The sequence below is a fragment of the Panthera onca genome, chromosome B1, assembly GCF_046562875.1.
Source record: "Panthera onca isolate mPanOnc1 chromosome B1, mPanOnc1 haplotype 2, whole genome shotgun sequence".
NCBI classification, from domain to species: Eukaryota; Metazoa; Chordata; class Mammalia; order Carnivora; family Felidae; genus Panthera; species Panthera onca.
In genome coordinates this window covers 718,963-742,590 of record NC_138342.1, presented here as the reverse complement: position 1 = coordinate 742,590, position 23,628 = coordinate 718,963, and the positions used below count along the sequence as shown (strand labels likewise).

Sequence of the window (23,628 nt, the reverse complement as noted above, 5' to 3'; positions counted from 1 at the left end):
GCGGGGGAGCACAGGGGTTGTTGCAGGGGAGAACAGGACCCATGGGGACTTGCCTGGGGCCGATACAGGCTGTAAACAACAGCCCCCAACGGGGGGCCGCAAGGGCCCAGGGCAGCGACCAGGCAGTGCTCCAGGCCACCGGGCCCCCTTCTCAGCAGACCCCCAGGCCGTCAGCCCACCCTCTCCTTCCCTTCTGCGCCAGCAAGGCAGGCTTTGGTGTCTTCCCCCGCAACCCCAGGATTGTCCAAGGTCATCAGTGACTCTCCTCCCCAGACCCCGGGGTCAGACTGCAGGTGTCACTTACGTCACGTCGCGGCCAGACACCAGCTCCGGCCTGAGTCACCTTCCCTGGGTTCCAGAACGGTCACCTCCCGGGAGCCCTCCAAGCTCAGCAGCCACCACCTTAAATCTGGGCCTGGCCGTGAAGCCGGTGAGGGAGCACGGGGTGTGCGCTCAGAGGGGGGCCCCCGGATGCCGTGGACACGTGGCGAGCATGCCACCGGGGGAGTCAGGGCCTCGCCGCAGCAGCTGGCAGGACGGCGTGGCCTCTAGTGCCGTGGCCCCTCTACCCGCCCCCTCGGGACGCGGCACTGCGACACCCCGTTTCTGTCTCAGCCCGTGTCCTCTCCCGACCCGGGCCCCTGAATCCAGCTGCCTGCTCAGCGAGTCCTCTGGCTGAGCAAAGCAGCGCATGTGACAAAATCCAACTGTCAACAGACCCCCTCGTGTCCTCCTCCCCTCCCTATCCCAGGAAAAGGCCGGGGCCTCCACGGGCTCTCGCCCAAGTTCAGACAGGGCCCTTCCCCTGGGCTGGGCCCTGCAGGAGGCTCTGCTTCCTACCGAAAGGGAGACTGGGGGAGTGGCCAGACACCCCCCGCCCCCCCCCCCCCCCGCTTCTACCCAGCAGGCCCACCCCGCCCCCCAGGCCATGAGCTGCACCAGCGCCCCTCCTCCCCTCATGGCCACTCACTGGCAGCCTCCCCAAGCATCTCCCCCTGGTCCACACAGGCCAGGCTCGGGTCCCCGCTCCAAGGCCAGTAGATGGACACTGGGGACTGCCTTTGGCCAGAGGTTCCGCACCATGTGTGCACACGTGACCAGGGCGGCCCCACAGATGGACACTCCAGGACTTGCCAGGCCCCTGGCTACCCAGAAGGACAGCAAGGCCGACATCACAGCCATTCACACCCTCCTCCGGGAGGGTCTGCTGGGCCTCTGGCCCAGTGCTGCTCAATGAGGGGCGGGCACCCTGGTCTTGCCCTTACTGGGAATATGCCCACACGCACCAGCCGCTCCGGGCCCTCTGAAGCACATGGTTAGCCTGACGGAGCTGAGAAGAGGCCACCGGGCCCATTAGAAGCGAAGGTCGTCAGGATTGAAGGGAGCCGAAGGCAGGTCCAAGGTGATGTCACAAATGCTTCCGGAAAACCCACCAGAGCCAAGCTTCCCATTCTGCAACCGCCCGGCACACAGGTTGCCCCACGCTGACTTTTAGATTGGCAAACTGATTACCACGGGTCCCACTCATTAAAGGGCTGCCGGTCCCAGCCAGCTCTACAAGCAGAAACACCTCAAAGACGAGGCGGAAACATTCAAGTGGATCCAGAACCCTCACTCGCCCTGTGGGTGGCCAGGTGGCTGGGTCAGGGCGGAAGCCCCTTCCTTTCCAGGCCTCGCCCGGAAATCCGGCACAGCCTCAGGGCCTCTCTGCCAAGGGAGAAGACGCCGGAGGAGGGAGAGGTGACGGGCCTGGGATGTCAGACCACCCGTCCCAGGCCCCCCTGCGGTGACCCCTCCGCTCCCTTTGAGTCCCCCACAGTCTGCTTTCCAGCTGGACCCCAACCCACAGACGCAGGACGAAGGACAGCGGGAGTTGGGCACAGGCCACGGGCCTCGGCCGAGCCCCTCAGGGGTCTAGTCATCTCTGCGCCCAGGCCCAGCAGGGTCCAGAACGTTCGTCAAGGGGATGAGCGAACGGCCTGAAAGCACTGCCTTGAGGATGGACTTCTGACCAGGAAACCGTACGATCGTGTGAACAGAGGGAGTCGGGACGGCACCACGGGGCGGCCCCGCGTGCCAAGGGGTGGCGGCTGCTACTATGGTAGTAACATCGGCATCCTTTCTGTGATTTCCTGGTGGCTTCCATCACCGACTTCAAGGACCGAGGGAGGCAGTAGCCTTCAAGCGTGGGCCTGTGGTCAGGGTGAGTGGGCCTGGGGCATCATGTAAAAGCCAAACACAAGGGCGCTGTCCCACTGACCCTGGGGGACCCCGCTGAGCAGGGGCCTCGCTGTGGGAAGGGAGAGGGTGTGAGGGTGAGCCACTCCATGTGACGCGGGTCGGTGCGGGACAGGGAGGAGGGTAGGACGAGGACACCCGTGAAGTCGTATAATCTGTCACGTAATTGTGGCGCCGGAGCCCTGCAAGGCCTTTAATACTAAGAAAGTTTAGGAGCGCCTGGGTTGCTCATTCGGTTGAGCGTCCAACTTTGGCTCAGGTCACAATCTCACAGTTGGTGAGTTCGAGCCCCGCGTCAGGCTCTGGGCTGACAGCTCGGAGCCTGGAGCCGGCTTCGGATTCTCTGTCTCCCTCTCTCTCTGCCCCTCCCCATTTGTGCTCTGTCTCTCCGTCTCTCAAAAATAAATACATGTAAAGAAAAATTTTTTTAAATAATAAGAAGAAAGTTTATGTAAAAAAGGAGAGAACCAATCCACAAAAATTGAAAGCAAATTGGAACTAATGAACTTACCACACAGAAAAAAGAGTTACCTTTAGTGACAGTTAATGTACAGTATTTGTATTGATATGCCAAGCAAGACTTATTCTAAGGACAAACAAAAAAGAATAAATAAATCTTGCATAAAGAAATCTTGAACGGCACTTGGGGATCCTATTGCTAACAGAAACACTGGCATTATTATTTTGAAATGATTGCAGACACATCATAGTAGGAAGCATGTGAGTAATTAAGTTACGGTCCTTAGGAAACAAGATTTTTAGCATGAGAGGAAAAATGAGGTGAAATTGCAAATCAAAGGAATAAGGTTTAAAACTGTAATCTGAATAAACCATCTAAAAATAAAGTTAAGAAGACAATTCCATTTACAGTAGCATCAAAGAGAATACAATACTTAGGAATAAATTTAACCAAAGAGGTGAAACACTGGTACACTGAGCACCACAAAAAAACTTACTGAAATTAAAGACCTAAATAAATGGAAAGATATCTTGTGTTCATGGAGTCAAAGACTAAATATTGTTTTAAGATGATAATACTCCCCAGACTAATCCTCAGATTCAGTCAACCCCTTTCAGAATCCAAGCTGGCTTCTTTGCACAAATTGACAAGCTGACTCTAAAATTCTCATGGAATTGCAAGAGACCCAGAGTGGCCAAAACAATCCTGAAAAAAGAAGAGTAAAATTTCAGAACTCACTACAAAGCGATGGTGATCAAGACAGTACAGAACTGGCGTGAGGGTTGATGGAGATCAATGGACTAGGACAGAGTCCAGAAATAGAACACGTGTCTATGGTCAACTGAGTTTTGACAAGCGTTCCCAAGACCATTCGATGGGCAAAAGATGGTCTTTTTAACGAGTGCTGCTGGGAAAACCAGTGTCCACATGCAAAAGAATGAAGCTTGACCCTCCCTTCAGACCATACACAAAAATTAACTCCAGATGGATCAAAGACCACGCGAGAACCAAAACCATAAAACTCTTAGGAAAAAACATAGGGGTAAACTTTCATGATCTCAGATTTGGTGGTAGTTTCTTAGTCATAAGGGTCATAAGGGTCGTAAGATCAAGCCCGTCATTGGGCTCCAAACTGAGTGTGGAGCGTGCTTAAGATTCTCTCTCTCTGGGGCACCTGGGTGGCGCAGTCGGTTAAGCGTCCGACTTCAGCCAGGTCACGATCTCGCGGTCCGTGAGTTTGAGCCCCGCGTCAGGCTCTGGGCTGATGGTTCGGAGCCTGGAGCCTGTTTCCCATTCTGTGTCTCCCTCTCTCTCTGCCTCTCCCCCATTCATGCTCTGTCTCTCTCTGTCCCAAAAATAAAAAAAAAAAAAAAAAAAAAAAAAAAAAAAGATTCTCTCTCTCTCTCTCTCTCTCTCTCTCTCTCTCTCTCCCTGTGCCCGTTTGCATTCTGTCTCTCTAAAATAATAAAAAAGAGAGAGATGAGATGAACAGGCAAAGATAGTACAGTGTTAGACCCAAATCCAAACATATAAATAATTATATTAAATATCAATAATCTAAACCACCAATTAAAAGACAGAGATCATTACACCGGACTGAGAAAAATCCAACATGCTGTCTATACAAATCTGCTTTAAATATAACTGTATAGGTAAATTAAAAGTTAAAGGGTGTAAAAGGATAGACTGTGGAAACACTAATCGGAAGAGAGCTGAAGTGGCTACACTACCATCAGATGAAGGAAAATGACCAGGGGTAAGTGGACAGTACATAATGATAAAAGGATCAATTCACCAAGTAGACAGAAACCTAAATGTGGGCTGTCTGGGTGGCTCAGTTGGTTAAGCGTCTGACTCTGGATTTCGGCTCAGGTCATGATCTCACTGTTTGTGAGTTCAAGCCCCACCTCAGGTTTTGTGCTGACAGTGTGGAGCCTGCTTGGGATTCTCCTTCCCTCTCTCTTTGCCCCTCCCCTGCTTCGCCTCTCTCTCTCTCTCAAAATACATAAATAAACTTAAGAAAAACACACATAAATGTGCATTCACCAAACAACAGACTTTCACAATACATGAAGCAAAAACGGATAGAACCGAAAGTTGAGATAAATTCACAATGATGGTTGTGACCTCAACCGTTCTCCCTCTGTGTCAACAGAACAAGCACAAGCAGATCAGCTCGGGAGGTAGAACTGAGCGCCAATAATGGACTGGTCCTAAATGATATTGTCCTTTACACATGTGCACGGAACATTCTCCAGAAAGATCAGATCCCGGGTTATAAAACCAACCTAACAAACTTAAAAGAATTAAATGTACACAAAGTATGTGCCTGACCACAGTGGAATTAAAGTAGAAATCAATACAGAAGGGTGTCTTGAAAACCCTAGAGGCTCAGATGTTAATGCCCTTGTAAATCACACAGGGATCAAAGAAAATGCCTCCGGGGAAATTAGAAAACATTTGAAGTAAATGAAAAGTTTCAGTATCAAAATTATTTGTGGAATGCAGTTAAAGCAGGGTTTAGAGGGAAATTCATAGCATTAAATGTTTATACGGGAAGAGAATAATCCAAGCTTCCTCCTGAGTGAACTAGAAAAAGAAGAAACCCAAAACAACCAGAAAAAAAGTAAATCATAAGGATGAAGCCCAAATCAGTAAAATTAAAAACAGAAAAAATTTACACAAAATCAATGAAGTAAGAGATGGCTTTTTGGAAAAGTCTATTACAAAGATAAACCTGCAGCCAGGCTGATGAAGAAAAAAGAGAAGACGCAAATTACCAACAACAGGAGTAAAGACAAGGTTATCACGACAGAGCCCATGGACATTAAAAGGAAGAGTAGGATCTACACAGATTCAGATTCCGCAATCTCAACGGATCGGCCAAGTCCCTGAAATCCACAAGCTATCAAAACTTGCCCAAGAAGAACTAACAACCCGACAACCCTCTATCTACAAAAGCAATTGAGTTCACGGTAAACAACCTTTCAAGGAAGAAAACTCCAAACCCAGAGCGTTTCACTGGCAAATTGTAAAAAATAGCTAATAATTAGACAACAACAACAACAACAACTCTACATAATCTTTCCAAGAAAGTAGAAGAGGGGCCCCTTGGTGGTTCAGTCAGTTAAGCGTCCAACTTTGCCTCAGGTCACTATCTCACGATGCACGGGCTTGAGCCCCACGTCGGGCTCTGTCCTGACAGCTCGAGCCTGGAGCCTGCTTTGGATTCTGTGTCTCCCTCTCTGCCCCTCCCCTGCTTGCACTCTCTCTCTCTCTCTGAAAAATAAATAAACATTGGGGCGCCTGGGTGGCTCAGTCGGTTAAGCGGCCGACTTCGGCTCAGGTCATGATCTCGTGGTCTGTGAGTTCGAGCCCCGCGTTGGGGTCTGTGCTGACCGCTCAGAGCCTGGCGCCTGTTTCAGATTCTGACTCTCTCTCTGACCCTACCCCGTTCATACTCTGTCTCTCTCTGTCTCAAAAATAAATAAACGTTAAAAAAAATTTTTTTTAATAAATAAATAAACATTTTAAAAATCGGGGAGGGGGGGACACCTGGGTGGCTCAGTAGGTTAAGCCTCCGACTCTTGATTTCGGCTCAGGACGTGATTTGGTTTGTGAATTCGATCCCCACATCAGGCTCTGTGCTGACAGTGCAGAACCTGCTTGGGATTCTCTCTCTCCCTCCCTCCCTACCCCTCCCCCACTCGCGCTCTCTGTCTCTCAAAAATAAACTTAAAAAAAGGTTTTTAAAATGTTTTACTAAAACAGAGGAGATAATATTTTCCCATTTTATGAGGCCAGCGTTCTCTAACTCCAACAAGAAACAAAGATAGGACAAGATAAGAAGCTACCGAACCATGAACATCTATGAAAAATCTTCAGTAAAATGTTAGCAAATCGAATCCGGCAACATACAGAAAGAATAAAAACATCACGACCAAGCACCATTCCTTCCCACAATGCAAGAGGGGCCTGGCATTGCGTCACTGACCGCCCTGCCCGCCACACTAACAGATGAAAGGAAACCACAGGACACTCAGGAGATGCAGAGAAAACACTTGATAAAATCATCTGTTCGTGATAAAAACTCTCAGAAAACCGGGATTAGGAAGGAACTTCCTGAACCTGGAGATATTGTAAAAAAAAAAAAAAAAAATTAATTAATATCAGCCTCAAGTGATCGATTGCTGGTACATAGGAATTCAACCTTTTGTAGGTCATCTGACCTCCCCAGGTGGCCCTGGGAACGGCTCCTAGGTCTGCACAAGGCAGGGGCGGTTTGAGTTTTTCCTTTCCAACCTGTACGCGCTTCATCTCCTTTCATCGACTGAAATGGTTACAGGCGAAGACACTTGGTGTGCGGAGATGCGCTTTAAAACGTCCCAGAGAGAGAAGTGGGGTCTCGTGACGCCTGCTGGGCGCGAGCGCTGGGTGCCTCTGGCTCTTCTCTGCGCTTCTGCGTAGACTCGACATAGTCTATAATAAAGGGTTTTTTAATCTATTACAACAACCCCAACACTTGGACGAATGGGAAAGGGACAAAGGCCATTAAACACACACACGACCAGCATTTCATCAAGGAAAACTGGCATCCTCACCAGCACATTCCGGCGAGCGGGTTTGCCCCCTGTGTGTGTGGAAGGGTTGGCTCGAAACGATGTGTGTCCCGGCTCGTTGAGTCGCTCCTGCCCGTGAACCCAGGGACTCACGTCTGTTTTCCCCTAAAGAGGGGAGGAAAGTCCAAACACGGGTCCACGCAGCCACGTGTTTAGAGTAGCAGGAAGCTAACTGAGGGGTGGCCAGCCCGGGCCCCTCGAGGTGAGCAGCCACGGCAAGTAGGGACGGTGTGCGAAGTGGGGGCAGGCAGCCGAGACCAAAGCTGCACGCGCAGCGCCCACGAGCACGTCTTCAAAGAGCAGGAAACACGGTAAAAGGGAAGCGGCGGGATGCACGCCGAGGTCCTGCTGTGCTGCGGGTTCCGGAACATGCTCTGGCTCCCTGCGCCTTCTCCAGCAGCGCGGCTTACTTTTGTCAGCAGAAAAGAACACAAGGGCAGCAGGATCCTTCCCGGGCCCCCGGGCGGGGCGGGTCTGGGTCCGCAGGGAGCCCACGTGGCATCCCTCCCACGGCCGGGGCCACAGCCCCCACGCCAGGGCTCCTGCCCCCTGCCACCCCGGCTGGCCTATGCCAGGTGCCGCCTGAGCTCCCGTGCTCACCAGGCCCTGGGGCTGTGTGGCTCTGGGGAGGCGGGACCTTTGAATGTCCCGCAAACGGTGCGGCCTCCGCCCGTGCCCAGTAAAGTGGGCGGCCGGTGGGGGACAGGAGCGGGGCCATCTGGGCAAAGCCAAGGGGCCAACTGACCGCAAAGGGGAGACACCGACTTGCAAAGGCAACAGCCCTGCAGAGGTCAGGAAGTTCACGGAGGGCCAAGGTACCCAGACTCCTTGTGGGTCCGAGGCCGCTGGACAGAGAACACCGGGCTCCGAGCCACAGCCTGACCCTGTTTCTGGGACACGTGTGGGCACCCAGCCGCACGCCTCCCGGGGCCACCCTCTCAGGGCCCGATGCCCGAGAACCAGCTCACTCTGTGGTTTTAGTGGAGCAGCCCGGTGGGGGAGGGCCGTGTCCCCCAGGGCTGACCGCCCAGAGCAAGGCTCCCCGCAGCACCAGAAGGCCAAGGAGAAGCAGCACATCGGCCAGCAGCTGCTGTGGGGGACGCACCCAGGCACGGGGCCTGCCGTCACCCTGCTGGAGCTCACTCCAGGCGACTGCCTCTGTCTTGGCTTTTCCCCGAAGGTCACTCCCCTCCGGAGCAGCAGAACCGGTGTCTGTCATACCTCCGTTCCGCCAGCAAACAAATACATCAAGCCCTTTGGGCGGTCTCGGGGAAGAGCTGAGCCGGGGCCTTTAGGGGGTGCTGCCGGAGCAGAAAGGAGTGTCGGTGCGAAGCCGGGCGGTCGGAACCAGGCGACCTCCGGTGCGGAGGCCGTGGCAAGCTCGGCTCGGGGCCCAGCAGCGGCCGGCGGCCTGACGGGGGTGTGCCGAGCCCAGCGAGGAGGGGGACGCGGGCCGAGCCTCTGTGACCGAGGCCACGGGTTTGGGTTTTGTTCTCTGTGCGTCGTCTGGAAGACGCTGGAGCGGGTGAGGTGAGCCTTGGCATGCACGCCCTGGGTGTCGGGAAGCGGGGGGCCCTCACTGCAGAGAAAGATGGGAAGGCGGGGGGGGGGGGCGCGGGGACCAGGGTGCCCGCCTCCAGCAGGACGGGCAAACACCCCTCAGCTGCTGGGCCCTGGGGTCAGAGACCCCATCCTCCAACAGCCCCACTGCGTGTGACCCCGAGGACCCCTGGTTCTGAGGGAGCCGGCTGGCGGGGGGCAAGGCCAGCAGGACAGGCACGCGTCCCAGGCCCGCCCGGCCCTCCTAGCACCTGTCCCCAGATTAGATTTCTCTTTTCTCATTACCGCGGTAATAGGTCCTTCAGACCTCATTCCAGCCCTAGATATTATCTGACCCGTATAATTAATTAATTATAGCCCAAATATTATAGATTATTAAAAATAGCATAACTAATAGTGTAATATCTCAAGCTGTCGACTTTAATAGTCAACATTGTCTTGGCCGCGCTTATCAGCCCGGGACACCCGGTGAGAATATTGATTCCGGGTAATTTTAGCCGTCATCTGCCATCCTGACGGGGAATTGTCAGGGCCTCACCCAAGCCGGGGCTCATTTGAAATCGTTAAACCGCCGCACGGCTCACAGTGGATCTTAATGTTCCTTTTTCTCCCCTTCAATATGTTTCAGCAACAGAGAGGAAAATAAATAGAGAAGTGGAGGGGGAAAGGCGGGGGGAGGGGGCGAGTCCGCTCTCAAGGGGAGGGGAGGAACGACTGATTTGTCTCTCTCCCTGGGGACCCTGCACTCGCACCGCAGCCCCCCACCCCCACCCCTCTTTCCCGGAGACCGTCCAGCGCCGGGGAGGCTGCGGAGAAGATCCACGCGCGCTGCAGCTCGGCCCGGATCCCAAAGCCCTGACTTTGCCGGCAGCGTGGCCCCCACCCCCCACCCCCACCCCGGGCTGCGCCCCGGCGACCCCCGAGACCCACCCGCGGGCACAGGGCGCTCAGGCCACAGAGTCAGCCCCTCGCCGGGCACACGCGGCGCACAGACCCACACACGAGTGGGCACACGCACGCGGAGTCACGTGGACACCCCCCCACACCCCCCCACGGAGCAGACTCATGCAGGGCCACACGTGCGCATGAACACACGGGCACATGCGTGTGGAGCGCGCACACCGTCCACCGGCGCGTGCACTCACTGAGGGCCTCCCGGGGGCCGGGTTAGGTCCGGGGGCTCGGAATGCGCGGGGGTGCCCACGAGGAGCCAGGACCCCGTGGAGTGACCTTGGAGAGGGGGCCTGGGGTGCCGCACTACCAAACGGCGTCGGCGAGGGGGGGCCTCCGGAGAAGAGGGAAAGTGGAACCGCGAGCCCCTCCCGCCCATCGCCCCCCCCCCCCCCACCGCTGCAAACCCATCACCAACTTCGCTTGGGGAAGGAGGGCAACTGCCAGCAGGCAGGCCGCAGGGACCCTCTCACACGCAAAAGACCCCCAAGGGGCGGGGTTCGGTGGGGGGGAGCAGTTGGGGCGTGCCTGAGTCTCCCCCCAATCCTCCCCATCCGGGTCCCATGCAGTCCAGCGGCTCACCGGCACCGGGAGCGCGCTCAACACCCCACCTCGGGGCGTGCTCACCCCGCCCTCACCCTACTCGCCCCTCCCCCACTCCCCACTCCCCCTGCGGGGGGGGGGGGGGGGAGCACCCCCTGGAGCGGGGAGGGCGCCGGGGCAGCGGAGCTCCAGAATCGCTCCTCGGAGGCTTCCCTTGGAGTGTTACTCAAACTTCTAATTAGGATTCACGCATGTGATAATAATTTAATAATCAGGGAGCCGTGCAAGAGGCATTAACCTCAATTAAGCTCATTACGCGGCGTGACTGCCCCCACCACATGCCCTCCCGACCCCAGTGCGTCCTGCGGGGGTGACTGTGGCATATACGTGCTGGGCAGGAAGTTTCACTGCAGGCATTTATTGAACTCTTTCTGTTTACCTTGCCTGGCCCTCTCCTCGCACCCCAGTTCCCGGTGCCCTCTCCCTTCTTCCTCCCTGGACGACCCGGCTCCCAGGACACTGTCCACTCTTCCTGACCAGGGAAGTGCCTGACCTTCCCACCCACCGTCACGACCTCCCGCCCCCTCTCAAGGCCTATCAGGTGGAAATTGAAGGACCGCTGGTGGCAGCCCGCTCTCCACGGTAACTGGATAACTGCCTACCCTCCTTGAGGCGGACCTGCCTACCTTGCCCATTTCCGCCCCCATGCCCACCCCCGGACTCACCCTGTCAGAGGTGTGGCATGGAGAGTAGCCCAATGCATGGTGGGTGAAGGAATGAGCCCCCCATAGGATGTGGGGAGGGGGGAGAAACACTGGTACCTGGGTCTGGGTGACTGGAGAGATGTCGCCCCGTGCTCGTGGGATAGGCGAGCAGTGGATAGGTCAGCTGGTGGACATATGGAGGTCTGGTCACAGAAACTGAGGCAGGTAGGCCAGGCGAGATGGGAACTGAGCAGACAAGTGGGCGGGTACTCCTCAGGCCACATCTTCTCCACTCTAGGGTGCCATGGGTGGGTTAAGGGCCCCACTTGTATCAGTCCGGTTTCTGCTACAACACTGCCGTGTAACAAACAGCCCCAAAGCTCTCGGTGGCCCACAGCCGTTATCCCCATTTCCTGCCTGTGGACCATGATCAGCTGCCATTGGGTGCCCCCCCCCCCACCGGGCTCATCAGGTGGGGGTTTGGGTGGGCTCCAGACCTTGATTCCTGGTCCCAGCTGAGGGAACAACAGTGTCCAGAGCATGATCTCTTCACAGAGGACAGTGGATGCTGCAAGGGGCAGAAGCACAGATGCTCTTAAAGCCTGAGCTCAGAGCAGGCTCCTGGTCCCTTCTACCCACTGCGGGTCATGTGGCCAAAGTATAATTTATTTCAGTGGGTGGGAGGTATACTTTCCCCATTGAAAGGCCGTGACCGAGTAAGGCGATGAAGGGAAAGAAAAACTGGTTAAATTATCCAGGGGCACCTGGGTGGCTCAGTCGCTTAAGTGTCTGACTCTCGATTTTGGCTCAGGTCATGATCTCACGGTTTGTGATTTCGAGCCCCATGTCAGGCTCTGTGCTGACAGTGCAGAGCCTGCTTGGGATTCTCTCTCTCTCTCTCTCTCTCTCTCTCTTTCTCTCTCAAAATAAAAAAAAAATGAACTTTTAAAAATTATCCAGTCTGTGATATTTCTGATTTAGTTAGAGTTTTTCCCATTGGATGGGGCTGGGGGCAGGGGGGAGGGGCAAGAACCATTACTGTGAGGCGCCCATGTGCACAGACGCATCTTGGGTCCAGAAGTAAGCTGTGCACTGAGACACACAGCACAGCAGGGGTAACAATTCCTTCCCTGGGCAGGGACTTCCCGTGTCGGTCTCCATGCCATCCCAACCTGTCACCCCTGGTGAGACCCAAGCAGAGCCCGGGAAGCATGGATTCGGGCACCTGGGATTTACTGAGGCAGGAGAAATCCAGGAGGCAGCGTAGGAAAGGCAGGGACAGAACACAGCAAGGATGCCTTCTGGAGAAGCCTCGTCTTGGCCTGATCTGCAGGGAGCCCTGGAGTGTAAATCCCGACAGCTGTCTAGCCTTGAAGGAGGGACAGTGTCCCCCCAGGTGTCTCTAGGAATGAGTCTCTTATCAGCCACGGACAGTTCTGAGTAGCTCATGGGTCTGAGCTGGAACTCCTTACACTCCCAGCAGCAGGGGCAGGGATCCAGGTGGGAATCTGGGCAGAGATCTGGACAAGGATCTGGAAAAAGATCTAAGCAGGGATCTGAGTGGGGATCTGGTCAGGGGTCTGGCGGGGGACACCACCTTCATCCACTACACCAAGGAGAAAGTTAATCAGCACCAGACCCGTCTGTTGGTGGAGGACAGAGCCAAGGCGGCCAGGGCCCTGACTCCCCAGCCAGGGCCATCTCCCTACTCACAGGGGCCAGAGATAGACCGGGAAGTCAGACCACGGCGGGGCTGAAAGTAGAGTGTGTGGGCTGAAGTGCTTGCCCCACCCCCTCAGCACCGTGCCTTCCGATTTTCCTCGTCACTTTTTGCATTTTGCATTCCGCCTTTACTTTGATGGGGGACACAGAGCTGAATGAGACACACACAGTGTCCGGGAGCCCACAGTCTGAAGCCAGAGCCACATGTGAACAGATAAAGACCCCGTGATGTGTTAAAACACGACAGAGTGGAGCTCGGGTTTTGGAAGGACACTCAGGAAGGTGTCTGCCTCCACACAGGGAAATCAGACAGCTCCCAGGGGTGCTGCCACTAAGGTAAGTGGGAATGATGCACGTGGCCAAGTGGCCAAGGGCACTGCTCAAAGAGGGAACTGCAGATGTAGGCACATGCCAGGTTGACCACTGGGCTCAGGAGCTCTGGGCACAGGGCACAGGTTTAGGGACTGTGCAGGACAGCCTACAGGGTCCAGGGAGGAAGTCCTTAATGCCGGGCTGCAGAGCCCAGAGGCCAGCCCTAGACCCTGGCAGCCTTCGGGTATTTCTGGAAGAGGCATGTGATTTGATTTGTGCTTCAGGATGATGGAGAACAGACCGGAGGGCTAGGCTGTGGCAAGGGCAGTGAGGGGTGAGGGCATTCATCAGCGGGAGACTCTGACACCACACACCCAAGGCATCCCCAGACCCCCTGCTCACAAGGGGTCTTCTGACCGCCCACCTCAAACAGGGAGGCTTAGAGCATTCCCCCAGGTAAAAAATCTATAGAAAGCCCAAACTGCTGTGGTGATTACTGATGGCGAGAATGCCTGCGCTTGGAGCCCTGGGTACTAACAGAACTCTGTAGGTCAGGGACACAAGGTGGCTGTTCTGGGCAGGACTGAACCTGGACATCCTTGTCGCCCTTGTGAGGTGGACCAGTGGCAGGCAAGCAAAGCAGCTGGAAAGACCAAGGGCAAAAAGGGCCATTCTAGAGAGAGCCTGCAGTGGCAAGGACCCCTCGGGGCGCCCCACCTGGACTACCTTCCCTTTGGCATCTGGTAGCTGATTATGTCACTTTGCATCAGTAGGACTCGCATCCACATCAAAGTTCCACCACGTACCGGCTGGGTGACATTGGAGCATGTGATCAGTTGTCTTCATCCTCAGTTTGCCCATGTGTGAGGTGGTAATCCCCACTGCTGCCCTACCTTCTGGTCGGAAAACTCTCCGGAGCTAGGATGTCCTCCGTGGCCAAGGGAGGAAGCTGGCCACCACCTCCTCAGTGCTGATGTGGGAGTTGGGTGCCCTGCCCCCCCGGCCCCCCCCCCCCAGCACCCTTGACTGCACAGCCCGAGAGCCACTTTCAGTTTTGATGATTCAGGATTTTGTCTTTGTTTTAAAGGGTTTAAACCTCACCTTTGCGTTTGACTGACTCCTTGCCATGATCCAGGCCCAGTGCTACGTGCTTTTCATCTTTGAACTCATGCAGCTTAGAAATAGAAGCATTCAAACCTGGACAGTGAAAACCTTGTAAAAATCCCTACCCTTTGGTTGGCCCTGGCTTGGCCAATGTGAATGGGCTGGGGGGTAGCACGCACTGTGCCCGGACGCCACACCACACACACAGCCTGCCGCCCTCGTCCTCCGGTGGGATATCCTAGAGTCCAGGGAAGCGAGCCAAGCTCGGGGCACAGATGTTACAGCAGGTGGACAACCGAGGAGAGCTTAGCGGTGGGTGGCACTTTGCGCTGTCCGCGGTGCTGAACGCTCGAGCGCGCGGGGTGGGGGGGGGGCCGCCCGGCGGCGGGTGCGCTGTCCGTGGTGCTGACGTGCTTTGGCTCTGTCTGTGGGTCTGAAGACGCCCTTGGTGCCGCGGCTGCGCGGTCCGTAGGGCGCAGGCAAACGCCCGTGTTTCCATCTCTTCTCTGCTGTTGAGTGTGGCGTACCCTTGCTCGAGAAGTCAGGAGACCCCAGGAGAGGTATATCTTAAAGAAGATGAATAAAGAAATCAATAACTAGAAAGTTCCCCTCTCGTTTTTCAAACTCGGGGTGAGCAAAATTGTTCCCCGAGGAGCAGAGGGGGTGGAGAATCCTCTTACCTCTCGCCTCTCCACGAGGAGGGAGCTTAAAAGCCTCCTGTTCTCATCCTCCTCCTCTGCCTCCTGCATCCTCCCCACAGGCGCACAGGAGGTTGGCCTATTCAGAGACACCAGCTCATCAGCGGGACTCGGCATGGACTCGAGGAGTCAGAACACTAATGTGTAGATGGAGGTGATAATGCCTTCCCTGCATATTTCACAGCGATGTTGGGAGGGCCCTGGGCAGTCTGGGGTGGGGGTATGCTTTGCATGAAACATTGTACAAAGCGGGGGTTATCCATCCATGTGCCCCTGTAGACCCCTGAACGTTGCTGCCCCTCCATCCTGCCCGATAAAGCTTCTCCAGCAAGAGAAGGGAGGACCCCCCCACCCCCATGTACACGAAGGCTGTGATTGTGTTGTTACTCGATTCCCAAGGGGAAGGTATACAAATCACATAGAATCCAACCCCCTACAAATGACAGGTGGAGACACTGAGTAGGGGGTTCATAGGCACATATGTTAGTGGTGGGGTGTCCCACCTGCTCTTGTGCACCCCAAAGTCCCCAAAACTCCGGTGTTGGGGAGAGGGTACGGCTGGAAGCTCAGCCCTCCCTGTACCTCTCCCTCCAACACCTCCCCTTCCTCTTCTGCATAACCTCAGTCCCCACCCACTACTGTTCCCTGGGCCACTTCTAAAACCTTTCAGCCCCAGTCCCTCCCCCAGATTTCTACACTTGTTCCGTGTCGGTCACTGTCTTGGTGCACACCCCCCACCCCAGCCTGCCAATGACCCCATCTGGTCCTGACTGATGTGCGGTGAGTGGAGGCTTAGCAACGAAGGGGTGTCTCCTGTCCACCGGGTAGGCAGAGGCATCCCTATCTCAGGCACTGATTTCACCTGTCAGTGCCCACCTGGGGCCCTGCAAGGGAAGCTGGTGGCTTGGAGATAACCCGATATGGCAGATGGGCAAAGATTGCACAAATGAGGGTCTAATTGACAATCAATTGTGATTAGGAGCAAAAGGACGTCTTTATAGCTAGCCCTAGACGCTCCGAGTTGAAGCTGGGGGGAGGGGAGGGTTGTTCCGGGTATCTGAGAGAGTAGGGTGGGTGGGTGCTGTGCATCCCCGTGAACGGGGTTATTTCTTAAGAGACGGGGGAGGGGGAGGGCAAGAGAGGATGCTAGGATCTCCCTGAGCCTTGTCCTCACACAGCAGCCCCCTTCGCATGGGAACGTGACCCGAGGTTGCCTACGGAGCTCTGGAGGCCTCCCCTCACACCCCATCGCCCTCCCCCTGCTCCCCTGGGCCAGACTTTGCAGTTCATTACTCAGACCACTGCAGCTCCCATTAGACTGTTGACAGCACGGAAGAGAGAGGGAGAGGAGGACCAAGGAGGGAGTCTTGGCACCTCCAGACTCCAGGACACTCACAGCACTTTTGTCCCAGGAACACTCAGCCCTGAGCCAGCCCTCGCCTCTGGGCAGGGAGCACTTCCTGCTGTGCTGAGTGTGTGGATGTGCTTGGTTGTATATTACAATATGTTATTTGATTATGCCTATTACATAGCATATTTCATATACTGTGTTCCCTCTACTATGCTTTAGTGATACTCACCATACATTGTACTGCATCTCCAGGACATAAAACGTCATCTTACGTGTGTTTGTGTTGAATGAACGCCGTAGCGAGACGCCTCACATCTCTCTTCCTCACCTGCAGGTGTGCAGTGTGTATAACGGGGGTGAGAGCAGACCCACGTCCACACCCTGCCCACCCGGCAGGGTGTGGGGGTTGTGACAGCCATGTTTGTGCCTCCCTGGTGACCTGCAGTAGCTAGGGGACAGGTGCTGTGTGGCATGGAGTGTGAGCCCGCACATGAGGGGTAGAGCCAGGTCAGAGGTCTGTAGTTGGGACCCGCCCCTAGGGCACCTCATGCTGTGCCGAGGGGGGGGGGGGGCGGGGGGCGTGGCGGGAGCAGTGGCAGCTCAGGGACTGGCCAGGCAGAGGCCCTGTGTGCCCTCCTCACGGAAAGCGTCAAAGAGGGGACCGAGACCAGTGCAGAGCTGGTGGGCACTGGTGAGGCTGGCTGCAGGGACGCGAGTGCATTAGTGGGTCATGCGCCTGAGATGGTGTGCCCAGGTGCTCATGAATGAATCTGCGACTGTATATGGTGCCTGCTGCTGAATGAGTGTGTGTGTGTGTGTGTGTGTGTGTGTGTGTGTGTGAATGGGGTGTGCACATCTATATTCAAACTTAGCTGGGGGAGGGGTAGAGAGAGCCTAAGAGTCCCACCAGGAAGGTGGGGGCGGGAAGGAAATAATTACCTCCCTGTGATGAGAGATTATCCACCCTCCTTCCCCCAGAGGTGATTTATAATTTAAAGATAAAGAATAATCAAGTCCTGGCAAGGAAGGACACAGTGTTGTGGGTCTGATTAGAATCTCGGGATGGACCAGCACGCGGGGGAGGGGAGGGGAGGGAGGGGAGGGGGGAGCCCTTGCCTCCCCCCCCAGTCCCAGCCTCCCTGAGGCTCAGCATGTCCGAGCTGGGCCCAAATTACAGCCGATTGGTCCCCCATTATTTCTCCCAACTTTTAATTTCTGCTTCCAAAGGATCATTGCCCGCGGTAATTGCAAAGGACCCGTCCTTGTGCGCGGAGCAGGCTCCGGGGACCGCAGTGTGAGGTGGCGCGCACACCGCTCGTGCACACGCCCGCGCGCACACTCACGCCCGTCACACACAGCCTCACACCCTGCAGACCCTCGCACGCGCGCTCCCACCGCCCGCTCCCACCTGGGTCCCACCGGCGACGCGACGGCGGCCGAGGAGCTCGCGGGCTCTGCGGCGGGAGGAGGGGGGAGGGCGCCGCCGAGGGGCAGCAGCGGTCTTACCCTCGGACGCCGACGCTGGCCGGTCCTTCCGAGGGCCGCGGGGCCCGGTGGTGCACACGTGGCAGCTGTGGGTGAATACGCGCAAATACAGCCCCGGCCCGCGGGGCTTCTGGTTTCTCCGGGCGCGGGGGTGGCGGAGTTTGCCGCACGATGCCCCCTTACTTGAAGGGTATCGATTCTTATGTAGGCCGCCTGCCGTTTGTACGATTCTTCCGTCCCCATTTGGCGGGGGCGGGGGCGGGAGAGCCGTCCGGCCTCCCTCATTTTCGATCCCACTTCTAATGAGCGACCCAGGGGCCGCCGGCCCCGCCCCTCGCGGGGACACGAGGCCGGGCCCTAGTTTGACGACGCGAAGGGGGCGGGAGCGGGAGGGGCCGGAGGGACAGAGACCCTGAGCCAGGGAGACCCAGAGACTCGAGAGGCGACCCCGAGACGAGCGGCCGGGAGAGGCGGGACCGAGGTCCACCGAAGGAGAGGGAGGGGGCTGGAGACGCGCGGAAGACGCCGAGAGTCTCCCTCCGGGGACACCCCCCACCCCCCACCCCCCCCCCGCCACGACCCCACCCCCTGCCCCAGCCGCGGAGGGACGCCGGGGCCTCGGGGACCGCGGTTGCGCCGGGACTGCGCGCCCCGGAGCCGGACGAGAGGCCGCCTGCCCGCCGCGTCCCGCGCCGGGATGTCCCGGCCGAGTCTTCGCGCTCGCCCGCCCGCGCGCCCCGGGGCCTCCGCGGCCCCTCCGCCGACCGATCCCGCAATTATTTAAAAGCCAGGGCGGCTCCTCCCCCTTCGCCCAGGAGGCAGGCGCACCGTTTCTGGACGAGCGGAGGCGCGGCGACGCGCCGCTGACCGCGACAGCCGCTCGCGGCCCGCACTCGGGCTCCGGGCTGCGCGTCTGTCGGTCGGGCCCGGGGCTCCGTCCGTGTGTCCCGCGCGGGGCCCGCCTCCTCCGCCCGGGGCCGTTCGCAGCCAATTAGGCGCGCGCGCTAACGAGGGCGGCGGCGCCCCGCGGCCGCCTGCGGGCGCACGTGTGTGCGGCGTGTGGGCGCGTGGGCGCCGCCGGCGGGGTCGCCATAAATGCGCGGGCCGGGCGCGGCGGGCGCCTGAGGCGGCGGCGGAGGCAGCGCCGGGCGGCAGCGGCCGAGAGCCAGCCGAGCCGAGGCCGCCTGCGCCGGGCCGTGCGGCGGCGCCCGGGGCCGCCGGGGATGGGAGCCCAGTAGCCGGCGGGGCCCGAGCGGCCGGAGCGGCGGGAGGCCGGCATGAGCGCGAGCGGCCCGGCGGCTCCCGGGGACGGCCAGGCGCCGCCGCCGCCGCCGCCGCCCGGGCCCGGCCCGGGGCCCGCACCGCCCGCCGCCACCGCCGCCGCCACCGCCCGGGACGCCATGGACGGGCGCGCCGAACTGCCCGCCTTCGCCCGAGCGGGACCCCCGCCGCTCGCCGCCAGCGACACGGTGCCCGCGGCGCCCGAAGGGGCTGGGGCGGCCCGGCCCGGCCCGCCGCCGCGCCCCACGTCCTTCTCGGTGCTGGACATTCTGGACCCCAACAAGTTCAACAGCAGGAGACGCCGCTGTGTGCTTCTGGGCCCCGCCGCGTGCGCCCCGTGCGCCCCGGCCCCCTCCGCCCCGGCCCCCTCCGCCCCGGGGCGCCCGCCGCGCTCAGAGGACCTGGAGCGCCGCGCCCTCGCCGCCGCCGGAGGAGCTGGGGCCGCCACCGGAGCTGAGCCGCCGCGTGAGTAGGACGCGGCCCGCTCCGGGTGCGGGGAGGGGGGGGGGGCGGGGGGACGGGCCGCATCTACGCGTTCACGCTCCTGGGCCCCTCGGCGCGCCTGGCCGGCCGGGTGCCGGGGCGGTGTGCGAAGTTCGCAGCGCGCGGGGCTCCGTCCGACCCGGACTCCGGGGCCCGCGCCGCCCCGCGCCTCCCGGGATGGCTCCGCCAGCGGGTCCCGGGGCTGCGGGGCCGCGGGGCCGCGGAGCCGGCCTCGGAAGGTAGTTGGTGCCGGAGGAGGAGGGCGCCTGCGAGGCTGCGGGCCCGTGACCTCCCCGCCCCCACCACGGCCGCCCGGAGGCCTCCCTTCCTCCCCCTTTCCTCCTCCTCCTCCTCCTCCTTTTTTTTTTTTTTTGGGACAAATCAGACTAATTGTGACAAAACGCTGGTTATCTCTGGAAAAACAATTAAATCCCTTCGATTACAGTTAAGGGGAAATGTGCTTAGCGGCGGAAAGCGGCCGGTAATGGGGCGGCCCGCGCCCCCGGCCCGGTCGATATCCCATTACGGCAGCATGCATATCTCTTTCAAGCACCTTGCAAACTCCCCCCGAACATCTAAATTATAGGGTCAAAATTCGGATAATTACTCGATTAAAACCTATTACACTTATTAGGGGCCGCTATTGATCGAGAATTGCATTCGACCGGCTCCTGATTGCTTTTGGTTCCCCCTCCTCGGCCCTTTCTCCCTCCAACTTCCCAGCCCCTCGCCGAGCAGGGACGGGAGCGAGCGCAGGGCAGCCGGGGCTGGGGCCGCAGCCTTGGGGCATGGGGGCCTCAGGTACTTGGCTTTGCCGGTTCCAGGTGGGGTCTAGATGGAGGCGGAGCAAGCCCAGGCCGGCCGGAGGGAAACCCTCTGGGCTTTGGGCCTAGCCTGGGTTCTGGGAGTCTCCACCCCGAGCCTGCACCCGCATCGGGAGCCCATCCCAGCGGAAGGCCCTGGCTATCGCGGCTTCAGGGAGGGAGCCAGGCCAGGCCCTCTCCCTCCTCAGATCTCCCCGGGACAAGGCAGGGCTGTATGGCCAGGTGCTCTCAGGGTCCCCTAGGGGATAGCCCCTGCTCCCGCCAAGGGGTGTGGCTGGGGGGTCAGGCCACCTGCCCTGCCGACTTCCACCTAACCTCTGCAGTTGCCCTGGAGGAGTCTGCTGGTACCGAATTTGACGTTCGTCTCCCAGGTTCTCCATGTCAACCTGACTCAACAGCTGGGGCCTCGGTGCCGACTGGGCCGCACTGTGTAGGGCACCTGCCTGGCTTTTCTCACGGTCGGCCGGTCGGTGGTACCACCACCTGTGGGGGTGGAGTCTGCGCGGATGCCCTCCCAGGGCCTGCCCAGGACAGACCCTTTCTTGCAAATTTCCCCGACTCAAAATGCAGCCACCTCAGGGGCCTCTGCTGGGAGGCAGACTGGGAGGCCTCTGCTGCTGCGCAGACTGGGCCTAGCGGGGACACACCCCCGACTTAGCACCCGCTCCGGACCCCCACCGCCCAGGACCGGACCTCCTGGTCAGGACCCAGACCCCCCCGGGTTTCGGCGGCGGGGAGGGCTGCTGCCAAGTTCCAGGCCCGGGAGGCTTGAGGTGGAATCGGGGCCAGGGCGGCCGGTTCTGGTCCCCAGGAGCCCCCCCCACTCCTTGCAGGCGGCCCCAACCCCACCACCGCCTCTGGCCCGCTGGCTCTAAAATGCTGGGTAATTGGCTGGCCCTCGCCTCTCCGTAATTGGAGGGTAATCTACGCCGAAATAAATTAAATGGCCGTTAACTAGTTTGTACATTACACAAAATGAGTTTAATTAAGTTTGTATCTGCCCCGCGGATCGATCGGAGCCTTCACTCCGCTGTAAACCCCGCGCTCGGCACCGGCCCGGCCGGCCCGGCCGGGCCCAGCCCGGGAGGTTCGGCGCAGGGGAAGCTTCGAGAGAAGCAAGCGAGGAAGGGATAGCGAGGCGCCCCGGGCGCGCGGGAGGGGAGAGGGGGGAGAACGAAAGCGCCCAGGGGAAGAGGAGGGGGGGGGAGCGGAGAGAAGGGGACCCTCCCCGGGGCGGGAGCGGGAGGGAGGGCGCCGCGTCCTGACTGTGCTGTGCTCCCCGCCCGCCCGCAGACGCCGGCGACCCCTACAAGGCGGACGAGGCCGAGGCCAGCGGCTACAGCAGCGGCGGCGGCGGCCGCAGCCCGAGCGCGGACAGCGGGGACGAGGCGCCCGACGACGACGACGACGACGACGACGGGGCGCCCGAGGCCGGGACTGCGCGCGGCGCGGAGGAGGCGCGGGGAGGCGGCGGGGGCGGCCTCGCGGCCCGCGGGTCGGGCTGCCCGGGCGCGGCCGAGGCCGAGGCGCCCCCCGGCGCGGTGGACGAGGCTGCAGCCCCCGGCCCCCGCGGGACCTCGCCCGGAGCCCCGGGCCCGCCGGGGGTCGCGGCGGCGGCGGCGGCGGGGGGCGCGGGGACGACCCCGCAGGGCGCGGCCGCGGCCAAGCCCAAGCGGAAGCGCACGGGCTCGGACTCCAAGTCCGGGAAGCCGAGGCGCGCGCGCACCGCCTTCACCTACGAGCAGCTCGTGGCTCTGGAGAACAAATTCAAGGCGACGCGCTACCTGTCGGTGTGCGAGCGCCTCAACCTGGCGCTGTCGCTGAGCCTCACCGAGACGCAGGTGAAGATCTGGTTCCAGAACCGCCGCACCAAGTGGAAGAAGCAGAACCCCGGCGCCGACACGAGCGCGCCGACCGGCGGCGGCGGGGCCGCGGGGCCGGGCGCGGGGCCGGGCGCGGGGCCGGGCGCGGGGCTGCCGGGCGGCCTCAGCCCGCTCAGCCCGTCGCCGCCCATGGGCGCGCCGCTCGCCATGCACGGCCCGGCCGGGTACCCGGCGCACGGCCCCGGCGGCCTGGTGTGCGCCGCGCAGCTGCCCTTCCTGTCGAGCCCGGCGGTGCTGTCGCCCTTCGTGCTGGGCTCGCAGACCTACGGCGCGCCCGCCTTCTACGCGCCGCACCTGTGAGCGCGGCGGCGGACGGGGACCCGGAGGCGCCCGCCGCCGCGCTCGTGCAAGGCCTCGGTCGTGGACTCTGTACATAGCCCGTTGCTACAGGAGAGTTTTAAATTTATAAACGACTGTTCGCGTCGGGGCCGGGCTCGGCCCGCTCGGAAGCACTTTGCTGAACTTGACTCAATCAATAAACCGCAGGAGGCCGAACCCGCGTCCCTCAGGCTCCCGCGCTGCCTTGCGCCGGTCCCGTCCGGTCCCGTCCGGTCCCGTCGGTGCGTACTTGGCGCGACCGAGGCGCCTCGGGGGCTGTTGCACCAGGCGCTGGGTTCAGGCCTCGGTTTCCCCGCGGGCGTGGTGTCCCGTGGCCAAAGTCTGCGGTCGGATGGCGTCTGGGTTCCGCCACACGCGCGCGCTTGGTGCTGGCCCACTGAGGCTACTGTCCAAGAGTCCCGCGTCCCCGCGTCTCCCCTTCCCCCACCCCGGATCCTCTAGCTTCAGGGACGCCCCCCTTCCACCTCCGTGGAGCCTTGGGGGGCCCTTAGGGGTGCGGGAAGCCCGGCGCCACGGAGCCGGGCGGGGCGGGGGCCGCGGGTGTTGGGCGCATCCTCCCCCGGCCCCGCAGGGACGAGCTCCCGTCGCTTCCCAGCGGAGGAAAGCCGGGGCGCGCCGGGCTCCAGACGCCTGCCCGAGAGCGCCGAGCTGGACCGCAAGCCCGGCCCGCACGAGTCCAGCGCTCCAGCCCGGCGCGGCCACCTCTCCTCCACCGACTGGCGGGTTCCCCTCCGGTCGCGGTCCCCACGCGGGTTCCTGGAGCCCCGGAGACGCGGGGAGGCTAGAGGCGGCGGCCCCCGGGGCGGGTGGCTGCCCGACGCGAGAGCCGAGGCTACGGGGCCGCAGGCCGCCGGCCCGCCTGGACTCCGAAAGAGCTCGCAGGGGCGGCAGGACCCGGGGCGCCGTGGGGCCCGTGGGGCTGGTCCGCGCGGAGCCCAGCGCCGCAGAGGGAGCCGGGGCGCCGCGGCCGCGTGTCTAGGCGAGCACCCCCCTGCGCGTGCGAGGAGTCGGCTGAGCGCTTGCAACTTTTCCCCGCGCCAGGCAGCCCGCCACCGTCCACTTTGGGTAGGG

The 23,628-nt window shown here is 60.1% G+C and overlaps 1 protein-coding gene and 1 long non-coding RNA gene across 2 annotated transcripts; one reads left to right on the top strand and one right to left on the bottom strand.

The window, feature by feature from the left end:
• Positions 1 to 6,504: 6,504 nt before the first annotated feature.
• LOC132693366 (uncharacterized) lies at positions 6,505 to 14,525 on the bottom strand. Its single transcript, XR_009616763.2, has 4 exons — positions 14,211 to 14,525; positions 11,573 to 11,643; positions 11,193 to 11,369; positions 6,505 to 7,177 (listed from the first exon to the last, which is right to left on the bottom strand). It is a non-coding gene; the product is annotated as an uncharacterized LOC132693366 (long non-coding RNA).
• Positions 14,526 to 19,024: 4,499 nt separating this feature from the next.
• NKX1-1 (NK1 homeobox 1) lies at positions 19,025 to 22,678 on the top strand. The gene is made up of 2 exons (XM_060655979.3): positions 19,025 to 19,493; positions 21,629 to 22,678. Exons 1-2 carry the CDS (start codon positions 19,025 to 19,027, stop codon positions 22,516 to 22,518), a joined length of 1,359 nt encoding a protein of 452 aa, XP_060511962.2. The 3' UTR covers positions 22,519 to 22,678.
• The last annotated feature ends 950 nt before the right edge of the window (positions 22,679 to 23,628 follow it).

What these genes read in the sequence shown, in the direction of transcription:
- NKX1-1 (XM_060655979.3), top strand. Translation starts at nt 19,025, where the DNA reads ATGAGCGCGAGCGGCCCGGCGGCTCCCGGGGACGGCCAGGCGCCGCCG. An exon ending in CACCGGAGCTGAGCCGCCGC is followed by an intron (nt 19,494 to 21,628) that starts GTGAGTAGGACG and finishes GCCCGCCCGCAG; the next exon opens with ACGCCGGCGACCCCTACAAG.